The sequence below is a fragment of the Manacus vitellinus genome, unplaced genomic scaffold, assembly GCF_001715985.3.
Source record: "Manacus vitellinus isolate BGI_N305 unplaced genomic scaffold, ASM171598v3 scaffold_39_pilon, whole genome shotgun sequence".
Taxonomy (NCBI): Eukaryota; Metazoa; Chordata; class Aves; order Passeriformes; family Pipridae; genus Manacus; species Manacus vitellinus.
The window spans coordinates 2,734,472-2,749,529 of NW_021940534.1; the positions used below are offsets into that span (position 1 = coordinate 2,734,472).

At 39.1% G+C, this 15,058-nt stretch overlaps 1 protein-coding gene across 1 annotated transcript in view; it reads left to right on the forward strand.

The window, feature by feature from the left end:
* Positions 1 to 13,584, forward strand: part of KIF13A (kinesin family member 13A) — a 107,632-nt gene extending 94,048 nt beyond the window's left edge. Inside the window, exons 32-39 of the mRNA XM_018077650.3 lie at positions 743 to 895; positions 1,290 to 1,367; positions 1,898 to 1,945; positions 2,383 to 2,494; positions 3,458 to 3,609; positions 4,175 to 4,279; positions 10,087 to 11,191; positions 12,054 to 13,584. Coding sequence (XP_017933139.3) covers positions 743 to 895; positions 1,290 to 1,367; positions 1,898 to 1,945; positions 2,383 to 2,494; positions 3,458 to 3,609; positions 4,175 to 4,279; positions 10,087 to 11,191; positions 12,054 to 12,340 — 2,040 coding nt within the window. The 3' untranslated portion in view covers positions 12,341 to 13,584. The remainder of the gene's footprint in view (positions 1 to 742; positions 896 to 1,289; positions 1,368 to 1,897; positions 1,946 to 2,382; positions 2,495 to 3,457; positions 3,610 to 4,174; positions 4,280 to 10,086; positions 11,192 to 12,053) is intronic.
* The last annotated feature ends 1,474 nt before the right edge of the window (positions 13,585 to 15,058 follow it).

A 15,058-nucleotide genomic window follows, 5' to 3' on the forward strand; every position in this document is an offset into this window, starting at 1 on the left:
TTTGCTGATATGAGGCAGCTTGCCAGAGTGTATATAGTGAAGTTCAGTGGTGAGATCATGTTTATCTTTAAACAGTTGAAAACTGTGGGGATTTTATTTTCTCTTCTACTGTGTTTAACTTAGTTTTTGTAGTAGAGTTATTTTTGAAATCACATTAGTGTCTACAGGGAGAATAAAGAGAGTACTCAGAGGAGTGTTCTTGTCAATGAAAACAGAATAGCTGGGAAGCTGAGTATGCAGGAATATAAATTGCTTTTTTATAGAAAAAGCTCGTACAAATCGTAAATGTACTATAAGATTTATTTTAAAGGTAAACAAACTGGATGAATGAAAACATAAATAGTCTTGTCACCATGTAACTGTCACTTTTTTGCAGTAGTACTTAAATTTTAAGCTCCAGAGAAATCACAGCATATTTTAAGATTTGGAAAGGAAATTACATTTCCTTGCCTAGGAAGTTGTCATTAGTTAATCCTGAACATATGTGATTTCAAGTTATATATGCATTATTTCTAGAAGTGCATTTACTACAGTAAATGCACAAAACATCTCCTAAGTGTGATTTCTTCAGTATCATTTACATCTCTATTGAAAACCCCCGAATCATTGATCATAATTAAGTTTACTGATTACCAATTCAAATTAATTCGTGGATTGAGCTGGTCCAAAAAAAGTGAATCAATACATGAAAAATAATAGGCTTCACTTTTTAAAAACTTCAATAGTGCAACTTGTAATTTAGGCTACAGAAGAAATTGAGGATCGTGAGACCTTAGCGCTGATGGCTGCGAGGAGCGAGAACGAGGGCACATCCGATGGCGAAACCTACATTGAAAAATACACCCGCGGTGTGCTGCAAGTGGAGAATATTTTGAGCCTTGAACGACTAAGGCAGGCAAGGAAAAGACGTTTCTTGCACCCTTTGCACTGGATTATGAGAATTCAAGAAGAGATGATTGCTCTTTTAAAAATACTGTGTTGCTTTTCTAGAGAACGTTGGACAGATAAAAGTAAGACTAAGATACTTCTGTGAAATACAAATTTCTGGTAGTGGTGAGTCTAGTAACTATAGCTGGCAATGGTGTAGTACTTGGAACCTGAACAGGCAGAGACTAAAGAATGAATTTCAGATAGAAACTTTGGTGGTTGCGTGTGCAAATTCAGATTTTGTAAATGCAAGCCCTGATTGCTGCTGTTAGCCACGCTGAAAAAAAGTACCTATCCTGCTTGATCATTTCTCTTGAGGAGACCATGACATTGTTTTTCAGTGTGTTGTTTTCTTTAAACAGGCAGTCACAGTCAAAGAGGCTCTCTCCACCAAAGCGAGAAACATCCGCAGAAGCATCAGCACTCCAAATGTCCACAATGTAAGGACCCTTTATTGTCTGGGAAGTTAACACTAGAGGGAAAGGGAGCTGCTGTTTGTGTGCTGATAATGCTTGCACAATGTGATATAGTAACGACTGTTCTGAGATAGGAGTAACCAACCTGTGGGAATGTTGCCATGAATTGAAACCCATCTTCACAACTGTCCATCCTGGGAGATAATGAAGTTGACAGGGAAGTGGGGGAGGTTGGTTGAAACTCTTCTCCTTTCATAAGGATATTTGTTTTGGAAGTAGTTTAGGATGACAACTGCCCTGATTCAGATTACTTTTACCTCCAAGTCCCTTTAACTTTTTTTATAGTGTAAGGGATAGTTTCCATTTTGTGTGCATTTTATGTGTTCTTCTATAACTCACTCAAACAGCAGAAATGTAGCTCTCTTTATACATAATCTTATCTGAAAAGAGATAGCAGAAAAGTTGTTAGGACTAAATGATCACAGTGTTTCCTCAAGGCATTATATTTTATTCATAAAAGGCATTTTGTCATTCTGTCTGTTGATGTTCCATAGGTATCCTGTAGCCGACTGGATCTTTCTGCCTGTGATGAAGATGATAAGGTATGTAAATATGACAACAAACATTCTCAGATTTCCCACTCTCAAATACAAAGATGTATTTGAGAATAAAAAACAAAAAAAAGAAAACCAGTATTTTTAAAGCAGTGTGTTTACCTAATACTTTTAAAAATGCTGCACCAATTATATATTATTTTGAATTAAACCTTCTTGTCTTTCTCGGCTTTTCATATAAGAACTGTATAAACTGATATTTAAGAAAGTTAAAGTTAGAGCAAAACTCTATATACTTCAGTGAAAAGCTGATTAGCTTTTAAATAACCCATTTGTGTGAGACAGGAAAATTATTTGAAGTCAGACCATACCTTTGGTTTGTGGTTTTTGTTTGATTTAAAATAAATAAAAAAAAGAGTTTACCTATAATTTTTTCCATGTTTACCTGTATCAGCATGCAGATTTATGTATTTTTGTTTCTTTAGGGTTGGTCTGAAAGTCACCTAGATATATCTGACTGCTGTTCCAGTTATCAAGATGTATCATGCTATGGTACTTTACCCAGGGAGTCACCTCGAAAGAGCAAAGATGGCAGTGGTGAGACTTCACACACGTAGTGGCAATGCTGGTGGATTTTTATTTACTGCATTAAACTGAAAGTTTAATTCTCAGTGCTTTTTTCCTACTAAAGGTGTTATCCAGCTTCTTGTTTTAGGAGCTAAACGTAATCTGGAAGTAGGGGAGAAAGGGAGAAATGCATAAGATATCCAGGAAAAAGTGTAAAATTGAGGGTAACCAAAAAAAGCAAGAGAAGGGCAGAAGAACAAACTAAATATGAATCAAAACACTAGAACAAAAAAAAGAAAAAAACCCAAAGCAAACAAAAAAAACCCCAAAACCACACAAAAGAACAAAAAGCAGGTGCTGTTATTTTATGAATTTGAAAATGAAGATGCTTCTGCTAAAGTAGGAAGTGTCCTTTCACAGGTTCTTTCCATGATTTGGATATTTGCTGTGCCACCATGTCGGTGTGTCACAGTGCCTTCTTTTCTTTGGGTCACATTGTAACATGCTTTTCTTGATCAGGCAGTACAGGTAGACATACTGCTGCAATAAAGTGGGACTGAGAGTTTATTCATTGCTTCCTTGCTTATAATTTCCTTTTTGATCATCCTGGCTGTGCAGGATGGCTGGCTTGGTTACAGGGCAGATTTGCAGTTGGGCAGGTCAGGTGAGGCACAGGAAGCAAAGAGTTTGCCAGTTCCATTTCAGGGACACTTCCCACTATTATGACTGAGATGAAAAGAAATATTGGAGCTCAGAATGAGGGGGCAGATACTGCTATTCTCTGCTTTCCTTCCATTTCTAGACTTCTCAGAGGAGCTTGTTTTGCTCTGTGCTATTTCATGCTTAGGCCAGTGGTTGAATACTAAAGTATTGACATTTTTCTACAGCCAGCAACTTGCCAAATGCGTGGCTTAACCTTCAGTTTATTTGAATTATGCTCTGGCAATCAAGATATGAAGAACTGAAATACAGTGGTTTTGCTTTTTTACCTAGGTGTTGTAGCAGAGAATTCCAATGCTTTAATGGCCAGCCCTTTTAAAGCATTTTCTCCTCAGCCACCAAAATTTTTCAAGCCCTTAATGCCAGTGAAAGAGGAACACAAAAGGAAGACCCCACTTGAAAGCCGACCTCTGCTTAGTCAAGAGGTAATCTTTGAAAAGCTGTCTGCTTTTTTAAAGGAGAATGAGTGATTTTGTGTACTTGGTAAATCATTTGCATCTGTTGCAAAAGAATTTTCTAATTCTCTGGTGAAAATTGTTCAGGCCAATCTTTAGATGTGGTGGGATTTCACTGTTTGCCTTTTACCTGAAATACCAGATTTGGGTTTTGGGGCGTTTTTTTGGGGGTGTTTTTTGATTTTATTGTTTTTACTTCTTGGTAAGTATTCTCTTTTACAGGATACTTCTAATTTAAAGTAGCAGTAACCTACATTTTTTTTCTCTCCAGCAAGATGTTGGTGTGTTTTTTCATAGATAAGACATAATTCTGTGAAACAGTATCCTAGGGTGGTTACAATTCTGACCTTTATTCCCTAACCTAAAACTCCAGGAGGAGCGCATGAGTTTCTCTACCTATTAACTTGATGTATATATGGTCAGCACGGATGCTTCACTTTCATCACGTCCTAATGCCTTTCTAACTTGGCACGCATTTAGCACCGCGTTCAGAGCTGTGGTTTGTGTGATGTATTGTGTGTCTTAACCTTTGCAGAGCATGCCTCCGCCTCGGGTGCACTGTGCTGTCTGTGTTGTGCCTGCAGGAAGCAGTGCCAGCAGCATGCCTGTAGACAGCAATAGCATACGTGAGGAAAAGATTGTAAGTTCTGTACCAGTTTCTGTTTCGAGGCCTGATGGTGGGCTTAGGGCTATTTGGTGGTGGGCTTAAGGCACTTACGCTACTGCAGCAGGAAAAAATAGTTGTAACGTGGATTTAACCCCTCGTCACTGTTAGTAGGTAATGGTTATAGCAGCTGCTTGCCTGGCTTGCAAATGCAATCTGTTGTTGGAACTAACTCAGTTGGGTTCCTGTGTTTTGGTTTTGTTTTGTTTTGGGTTTTAATATTTATATGTGATTTGTCTTGGGGAGTGTGGGGGGAGAGGGGAGGCTTTAGTTTTTACAGGTAACAGATGATCCAAGTAAAGGACGGTTTAGTGAACCATGCTGTTGTCACTCTAATATACCTTGTATGTTACCTAGATTTTGTGACTATACCCCAGAGTAAATGGAATGACCCCATTTGGTGTAAGTAACCCTGCATTCAGGTGTGGGTACACTATAAAAAGCTTATAATTGCCTGATGTGGAAGTAATATGACTAAAATAAGATTGCCGCTCTTAATTAACCTGCAGCCTGTCTTCATCATAATTCAGGTGGAATTGAGGTGGAGGGCTTTTATTTTAATCTTCACCTGACAAATCCTTTTCTCACTGCTGCTTCAACAAAAGATGTATCATCATCTCTGCTGTATGATGGTTTCGGTTTTGGGGCTGTGGAATATGGCTGGAAATACTTGCTTTAATCAGAGCTTTAGATTTAAAATTCAGAACCTTCAAATTATTTTCTCTAAGTGTTACTGGCCTCTTTTCCACAAAGTGCTAGTGAGGGATTCTTCCTATTCAACAGTTATTTTCATTCCTACCATATAACCAAGCCAGTAAAAAACTTGTTCTGGATTTCTAATGCTATTTTTTAGGTTGTTACACTAAAGAATCCTGAGTGTTCTGGTGTATATATTTGAAACTTGGCTGCTGGTTTGGGGTGGCAGCTGTTTCATTCTTGATCATGTTAATTTTCCATAAGGTAGCTGACATGCTGACTTGCACTTAGTCACTGATACAAAATGGCATGAAGGTATTTGGAAGACAAAATCTTCTAGAGGGTTGAAAAAACATTCCCTGGAAAATAAATTGTTACAAAATTTTCCATAGCAACTTGAGGGCAGTTTTAATCCCTTGAGTGAAAACAAAGTCCCACCCCGTACATGCCCTGAATTAACCCAGGTATTTGCTTGTGCTGCTTTCCAAAGATATGCAGAGGCTTTCAGAGCTGGAAAAGGGCAACATCCTGCCACCAGGCTTTTCCAACTAGAATGGAACTAATTCACTGAACACTGTAAACCTGCTGTAGCAAACAGGACCCTGGAAGGAGCTGTTCTTTCAGTTCTCAGCTGTTTGTTCCAACCTTTGCACTGACTTCTCCCTTGCATGAACATAGCTTTTGTTTGGTTGCACAGGGAGTCAGATCAAGGGAACTGATCCATCCGGTCGATGTCTAGACTACCATGGAGTTATATTTCATTTGGATCTAGCCCTCTGTCTCATCACCTTATAGACCCTTGAGTGGGTACTGGAGAGACAGGCAAGAACTAGCAGCTACTAGTGGGGAGGAGGTTGAGACGGCTGCTCTGTGTAACCCTGACAGCTTATGGCGTTGTGTTTACCCAAATGATGGCTTCTGGGGTTTTTTTATCACTTTAGGAAAGAAGACTTTGTGGAATGTAGGCTTCCCTGGCTACCCCATGTTTTTCAGAGCTGTAGCAAGTCTTATGTTTTAACTGGGCTGGAGCATATCTGTCACACAACTGGATAAACAGTGCTCTCAGAATGAGTTCAAGGATTACACCAGGGCAGCATCACAGCTCCACATGAAACTTCAGCTGTCTGCTCCTCTCTATCTGATGCAAAGTGAAGTTTTCACATCATTAATCAATACTGTAAATGACTGCTCCAAGGTACAGAGCCTCAGTCATACTCCTAAAACTGGATGATTGGTGTTGCTTCAGGTGGGATGCTCACTTGCATCTTACAGGATTTAAAAGATGCCATAGAAGTAAAGCAACTAAACATACAGGAAACTAATAATATTAACTAGATTGATGTTCTGCATCTATGTAGGTGTAAGAATGATATTGGGCCTTTTTCTCATGTTTCTCTGAGATCTGTTCTTAACTTTTCTTGAGTATTCAGAACACATCTGTTGAAAGGAGGAAAAAAAAAAAGCAGTTAACAAAAATATTCAGTTAGCCTGAAATAGGGCATTCAGCCTGAAATTTCAGACAGTACTTACACATGTTTGATATTGAAACTCTTTCAAAACAGCATGGTAATAAGGGCATGTTCTATATAATAAATGAGTGCAGTAGATTATGTTACAGTCAGATTAAATGTTCTTCATATTAAGTGTATTTAAATCCTGCCTGTAATTAACGTGTCCAAGGGGGGTTTGGCTAAGAAGAAACCCTCCTAGCAGGCAATGAAAATGGAAGAACCAGTGGTGCAACCACTAAAGTATTACTGATTTTCAAATTAGTAAAATGGGAACTAACGTCTTGAGGTTACTTGAGAGGTATAATTTAGGGATTTTAAAACTCAGATATTTTAACTTTTAACTACACAGTATCTTTATTACAAAGCAGGTGTAGGGAAGCTGCTCTGTGTTCTTGCTTGTTTTGCTTCTGTTACTATTAAAACTTGATATATAGTCTCATCTCCTGAGTTCTTGCTGTCACGTTCTTACTGTTACCAGTTCTTAAATCTGTTTTTCATTATAGTCGTTCTATTACGTCCCAGGGAAGTGGCTGACATTTCCTTACCAGTTTTTCAAGGATTTTATCTTTATTTCTGCCAATAGCCTGAGCAGTACAAGGCATTTTCTTTCTTTTTTCCCCACATCTTACATCCACAGAAATTAGAAGAACCCTGAAATTGCTTTTTTTCTGGCATTTCCCAATCTGGAAACTCAAGAGAAGCTCTGAAAAAAAATATGTCTTGTCCCCACCAGGGGCGTCTTTTATGTGTCACAGGGTGGTGTCTCATCACTTATTTGCAGCATTCTTCATAACACATGTTCTAGTAAGAAGACTGGTTCTCTGTACCTTAGCTTTTGTACTTACAATGACAGAGAACCCTAAAACAACACGACTGACAATGTGGTTACTTGTTGGACTTTTCCTAAACAAGTAACCAATGTCTGTGTGTCGATACATCCATTTCTAAGTTACAGCCTCTTATCCAGTCTGACTCTGAACAGAGACCCCTTGTGTGTTAAGATTTCCTTTTTTTTCAGTCAAATGAGGAATCTTGCAAGTTTCAAAGGAGATACAAAGAACTTTGTTATAAAATGCCATCCGATCTCAAGTGGATGTTTAACTAGTATCACCTAGAAATACTTCCTTCATGAAATATTTATTACTTTGGAGTTCATATCTTAAAAAAGTGTGTATTTGATAAATTCTTAGTTTGTAATGTTTTAAAACCAATAAACTACCAGGTCCTGCATAGAGCAGAACTTACATTTGCAGAAGTGAAAAGGGTGAAAGGGAAGGAGTAAGCAGGATAATTGAGAAAAGGACCCTCAGAGATGAGGGGTATACTGCAATATGCAATGAAGATGTTTCATAATGCTTTAGAGCTTGGAAGGGTATTCTTAGTCTCAATAAAGTGGATATTGATTATTTCCTTTACTTCCAAAAGGACTGCCTGTAGATTTTAGAGGTAAATTACAAGATTTTCAATAATATAAATAATTCTCCATAGTCTTAGGTGACATTTCATAACACTGTAACTCCTCTTCAGAGAAATAATTAATTGCAAACTAAAGCCTTTATCCAAATTCCGTATGAGAAATAACTGAAGCAGAGCTGTAAAAGTTATTAAGCAAAGGATGCCAAGCCTTTTTTTGAGCAAGTATTAAAATCTGAAATGTGGTTGGATTTGTCAGATAGACAGGCAGAGGCATCTTCTTCAGATACTGATTGGTGTGCCAACAAAAATTTAATATTTCTGAAAATCTTGAGTCAGCTTAAGAGGCTGTTCTGCATGGGTAATATGATTGAATTATATCTGCTATGAGCTTGAACATGGTAGGAATGAAAATGAGACTTTGTTACAGATAAGGGCCATCTGACATACAGGCAGAGGCTGGAAGGTCTGGGGCTGTTCAGCCTGAAGGAGTCCAGGCTCAGGGGTGTCTTATCAATGCATACAAATACCTGGTGGGGAGGGGGTGAAGACAAGGCAGACTCTTCTCAGCAATGCCCAGTGACAGGACATGAGGCAATGGGCACAAATCAAAACACACAAGATTCCATCTGAACACAAGAAAACAGTTTGTTTACTGTGAGGGTGGTCAAACACTGGCATGAGTTGTGCAGGAAGGTTATAGAGTCTCCATCCTTGGAGATCTCAAAACTCATCCAACAGGACACTGTTCTGTACAGTCTGCTCTGGCTGACCCCTGCTTGAGCAGTGGGAGATTGGACTAATTCACCTCAAGAGATGCCTTCCAGCCTAAACAATTTTGTCATTATTCTGACATGGGCAAACTGAACAAGCCTGTTTTCTTTCTGCACATATGAAGTCTTGTCGTACAAAGTTATTTGAACAGTCTTGGCTGTTACGAAGTATCATAAACATTTTCAAGAGGCTGTTTATCCTGATGTGTTGGTTCTCAGTGGTCATCTGGTTAACTATTATGCTTTTCCTTTTACATTGGTGATTCAGAACAGGTGCCTGAAAGCATCAAACTACTTTAGGTACCACACAGGATGTGCCTTGATCAGTATTTGAAATCTATGATGCAGATAAAGGAACTGAGATATAATAGGAGCTTGAATTTCTCTGAAGTACTTCAGTAGTTTTCATTTTTCTGAAAATACTATTCTTTCTAGTAGGAATTCCCTGTAAACTAACCATTTTTAATATGTATATGTGTGTATACATATATGTATGTTTATACCTGCACACATTTTGTAAATAAACCCATATGTATAAGAAAAAGGAAGAACTTAAGAAAGCATCCATGTGGAGTCCTGCCTGCAGCATTTTATATCACCATTTTCATATTTTATATCAGCATTTTATATCCTGGTGGGAGCAGCACCACTGTGTTGCTGGGGTCTTTCTCAGATGCATCTTTACAGACTGGTCATCAGCTTCTGATGGACTCTGTGAAAGCCACATCTGTGGGTCTGCTCACAGTGCATTCCCACTCATTATCAAAGGGAAATTCAAGGAGGTATCTCCAAATTCTGCCAGGCTGATTAGTGTCACTTATTTTCCTCCAGACATGTACATGTATGCACACAAATGCTTCCTTGAAGATTCACTGTAGTATTTGATAATTTTGCCTTTATTTTCAAGCATTGTGAATGCATTCAGGTATGATAGCCATGGGTAAACAAGGTTATTTAGCTTTGCTGATATCAGTTTAATAGAAACCTGGGTATTGCAGCAAAGTTTGTGGCTCCCATTCATATTTATATTTATCTTGTTAGGTGGTCAGTTAGCTCTATAGAATACCTTCAATAGGTTTAATTAGTCGCAATCATGGGGGTAAAAGGTTTATCATACATGGATGAAAACATGTAAACATAACTTTCCATTTATTGTTTTATATTTTCTGAACTATTTAGAATTTATTTTCTAAAAATTAAATAGCTCAGTGTAGACAGGACACGTTCCCAGCCACTCTTTTCAATGCTGTCTTCCATTCTTCAGTTAAAGGATATTAAAGGTATATATTTCTCCACGTTCAGAAAGAAAAAAATCAAGGAAAGTTAGCTTATTTTGAAAACCTCACTGCCATCAGTTCCTAATCCCATTCAACTCTCTGTTCTTTTGCAGGACTCTGAGGAGGAAGACAGTGAGTTGGAGGCCATTAATAAGAAACTGATAAGTCCACAAAGTTTTCAAAATTTCCGGCCTTATGTACCGGAGGAGTTTGCTGACTTCAGTATTTACAATGCTAGCCTGGAGAACAGGGAGTGGTTCTCTTCTAAATCAGACTTCATGAGTTCACGTGTTCTTGAGAAAGAGGTATCCCGCAGCCCCACCACTAGCAGTATTACTAGTGGCTACTTTTCCCACAGTGCCTCTAACGCTACCCTGTCTGACATGCTTGTTCCCTGTAGTGATAGCACAGACCAGCTAGCCAGTCACACAAAGGAGCTGGACTCTAATGATCCCACAGGATCATTCCTTGCACATGATTTAAGATCTTCTTCGAACAAGGAATGTCGAGAGTCAGAAAAGGAGCTAGCGAAAGAAAAGTTACCAGTGTTACCACTGAAAGAAAACAGTGCCTTAACAGAGCAAGTACCACCGTCCCTCAGTGCCACTGACAGAGACTCTCAGCAGTTACCCAGAACTGGATCACTTTCAGCTCTGAGCTCCTTGGACAGCAAAAATACCTGTTGTACAATTGAATTTTCAGCACGCGAAGTAACAGTGGAGCACACGACAGACATTCTGGAAGATCACTCCTTTACAGAGTTCATGGGCGTCGAAGATGGGAAGGACTTTGACCATTCCACAGCTCCGCAGTCATGTTCCCTTCTGTCCTCTAATGGAGTGAGCGCCTCAGTGTCACCCCAAGGCCCTGACAAGGAGCAGAGCACTTGTGTGGGCCAGCAGAGCTCTGCAGCAGCAGCAGGCGACCGGCTTGCAGGTGCCGTGGAGAGCCCTTTTTGTTCTGTACTGGTAAAAGAGACTTCAGGTCCTGAGACTTATCCTGATACTTCCATAGACGATTTTATTACGAAGGACCACTTGGATGGTTCTGATTGTGAAGAAGGTGCTTCTGCAGATCAAGCCCACGTCTTGCCTAGCTGGGTGGCTGTGGGCGAGCAAGTCTGTGTTGGAAGTAATAAGATGGGCACAGTGAGATACGTTGGAACAGTGGATTTTTCAGCTGGAATCTGGGTTGGAGTAGAACTAAATGTTCAGCTGGGTAAGACTAAATATGCTCTGGGTTATCTGTGCAGTTAGTGTGAACAATTTTTAAAGTTGCAGTACAGTTCATTCCTATTCAGTCCTGGGAAGTTTCTCCAATTTTGTGAAGCTTGGTATCTGATATTCTCCACTTTCTGTTTATAGGGATATTCTAATCAACTTTTATCTATCTTAAAGCCTTGCTCTTCTTGCTTTATGCAGAATAATGTTTTTGGATGTTGTAGTAGTTCCCATTGGTACCCATCTGTTTTTACAGATCAGAGAAACAAGAAAAGCCTAAAATGGGCAGATTTTTTTTAAAAAGCAACATGCACACACGTTCATGGGCGTTGCTGACAACGTGCATCATTTGTCAAATTGGTTTGCTGTCAGTGGCTTTCAGAGATTTACTTTTGTTTTCCAATGGGGAAAGCTGAATTCCAGGATACAAGTTTTCTTTAACTTCAGTTCAGAGGGGTCAGAAAAAGTCAGTGTTCTGCAAGCGTTAAGATGATGTTTTTAGTAGTTTAGATAATACATATTATCACTGATACCAGAAGTTTGTCTGGCAGCTAAATTTTAAGCTTTGCAAGCAATTGGTTTGGAGGACAGTTTATTCTGTAAAATGAACATGTGCTTGACTTTTTAAACTGTTAGTTAACAAAGTAACATTTTAGAAAATCATCTTTTTGGTTACAATTCAAGCCCTCCTTTCCAAGTTTTGTTCGCCCTAGTGTATTGTGAGCATCTGGCCTCATGACTCATCATGAATGATCTTGAGTATTTTGCAGATGACCAAAGCTATTCACGCTTCAGCACCTCAATTGTATGTGCTAATGAAAGTACCAACATTTAATCCTGTGCATTTCTTTTCGTTGAAGGAAAGCACGATGGAATTGTAAAAGGCAAAGAGTACTTCCACTGCAAACCACGACACGGTGTCTTTGTTCGTCCTGGGCGCCTCAGTAAAGCACCAGCTTCCACAAGGAAATGGAGTAGCACTTCACGGTGTCAGGCATCTTCCACTTCAGAGAAACGGAAAAGTTCTGTGCTTCAAGGCTCATCAGCCACTCCTAAGACAGGAGGAGACGTCTTCTGCCATTCGGGAGATGCAGCGGCTTCTGCTTTTTCTAGGAAACAGGAAAACAGGAAATCTTGGATTAACTAAACTGCAGTATTTTTGCACTTACTACACGCATTACTGTGTAGAAAACTTTATGGATTTTTGAAGCTATTGTACATTTTAATCTGTCCATACGGAATGTGTATTCTCTAGAGTCCTTGACTTAATTCTCTAATTTTTTATAAATAATATATATATTATATATATATGAATGTGTATCTATAGTTTGTCTGCCAGAGGGCAGATACGGCTGCACACTAAAATACAGTTAAAGCTGATCTGTAGATAACTGAGGTACTGGACTATTTGTTACGCAACAACTTGGGAGATATATTTTAAACAACAAAAGATATTTTATTGTGGAAAAAACCAGGATGTAAATCCGTATTTGGAAAAAAAAAAGCTACAGTTTGCTGTTCTTAATTACCAAAGAACTTGTTTTAGACTGACATATTTGCTGTTTATATCTTTCTATTGTAAATGTTTTAACTGGTAACTTGGTGCCATGTTTCTTTTAGTCACTGGGCACCGTGCAGCCTTATGTTCCGTGTTTAAGCACACTGAAATATCCAACTGCTACGTATTTTTTGTCTTCCTAGAGGCCTGCCACTGTGCTGACTTGGCATTTGATTGGAATGACTAATGATGCCTGAAGCTATATACGTCTGGCATTTCACGTGTTAACATAAGCAGCTGGGCAGTTTGACTGCAGAAACAGTATTACTGCAAGGGTGTGAGAGGACAACATTTTGGATTTTTTAGGGGGTTTTGGGTTTTTTGGGTGTGTGGGGGGGAAGTTGGGAAACAAAGAAGCAGTAAATGGATCATGACTGCAAACTTTGCACTTGTTACTTGCTGGTTATTATCAAGATGAAATAGAACCTGCTAAAGTAATTTTAATCTGTAAAGTTTATTTTAATAATGGGAATGATGGAGGGATTTATGTCTGGTGCTCATGAATTCCTAAGAAGGTTGTTCCACATGTAGATACTGTAGATGCCTGTACAAGCGTTCTGGATATTTGTAAAGTAACATGGTAAAAAATGAGTGAAGTGAATGGCCTGCTGTATCTGTTCTTTGTTCCTTAGCAAGCGAATGATTGAGATACCTGGGACCTTACTGAAAAGCTGCTGTTCTTTCTTTGATTGTTGTGTACAGTAAGCGGACTCTCGTATTTTACTATTTACTGTAAAGAACTGTAATTTATATACTGCCATACTGTATTTAATTGGTACAGACCTACTGTGTGTTAGAATACAGACTGTTTACTTGGGATTTAAAAAAAAAAATGTTTTGCTTGTATTTGATACAATTAGGCTTTGTGGTCAAATAGTAAGCTGTTTCTAGCTGATGGTGCTCAGATGCAAAGAACTTTGTAAAAATGCTGAAGGACAGTATGACTGGAGTGGAAGACTGGATGGTGTTAGCGTGTCTTACCACTGACTGGGTCATGCAGCGTAAGAGGAAAATAGCAGCCCCTGTGGATACACATTCCTTACCTTCTGCTTTCCCTGTCCCTCACAGGAGAGGGAGCAGAGTCAGGGAACTCCTGACAGAGAATGGTGCTGTGTGGGTCAAGGGGAGACAGGACAAGTTCCTGGAACACAGACCAGAGAGAATCATTGCTAAATATGTAAAGGCCTCAGCTGCCTACAACAGGGTTGGCTGCTGGGAGGGCAATGTGCCGGGGAAAGGTGGTGAAAGGAGGGGCCATGAAGTTCAGTGCACTTGCCCTTGACATGGCTTTTGGCTCTTCTGAGACAGGATTCCTATGTGTTAATTGTTTTTGGTGAAATGCATATCCTTGCAGAACATTTCATACGTCTATTGTCCACCTAGAGTTGCTCTCACTGCATTAATGACACTGCTGCTGGAGAAAATTACCATAATAGAAAAACATTTTATGCAGAATTATTTTATCAGGCACAAATGACTGTAGAACACTGCCACATATCTACACCCAACACCCCACTATATTGAAGTTAATTTTAGATGTCACTTTAATCTTTTATAAAGCTTCTTAGAAAATATACGTACACATGTGCATAAACATATTTGTTTGAGGCCACTACAAACAATTTGGAAAGTCAACATGGCCATTTTCTTATGGCAGGTTAGCATCAGCTGAGCTGGGCTCTTCATTGTTTCAGACCTCTGAGAATACAGAATGCATGATTGATTGCTTCTGAAACCATGGGATCATTGTGCCTCTTGGGGTATGCAATCTGTATGTGCCAAAGAGACCAAAACAAGCCAGCCTTGTGCTGTACCCATTTTGCATAACCTGTGCTATTGTGAGTTCTGTTGTTACTAAAAGACCTGTACTTCTGCAAACCTTGCATGTTAACATGCCCTGCCCTGGGTTAATGTAAAGTTAGAAGGAACATATCTAATGAGTGCAATGACGTAATGAGAAAATGAAAGCTTTTTGGTTGATGTGCTTTTCAAAACTCTAGTACATAAACAGAAGCACCTTTTCCTGTTAGTGTAATGTTAGACTAGGAGTTTGTTGTCTTGAACTTTGGAATCAGTGGTGTGAAAAACGTGGTGATAATGCAACTGCAAATTGCTTTTTTTTATATTAACCAGCATCAAAATACACAGCCTAATAAGCAGGGTGTCCAGTCCATACCAAGATCTCGATTAAAAAAAAAAAACCAAACCAACCCCAGTCGTGATACTGAATAACCTTCAGCAGAGTCAGTCCCTCATTCAGCAAATCTGACCTCAGCAAATCTGACCCACTCCACGTAGCATTACCAA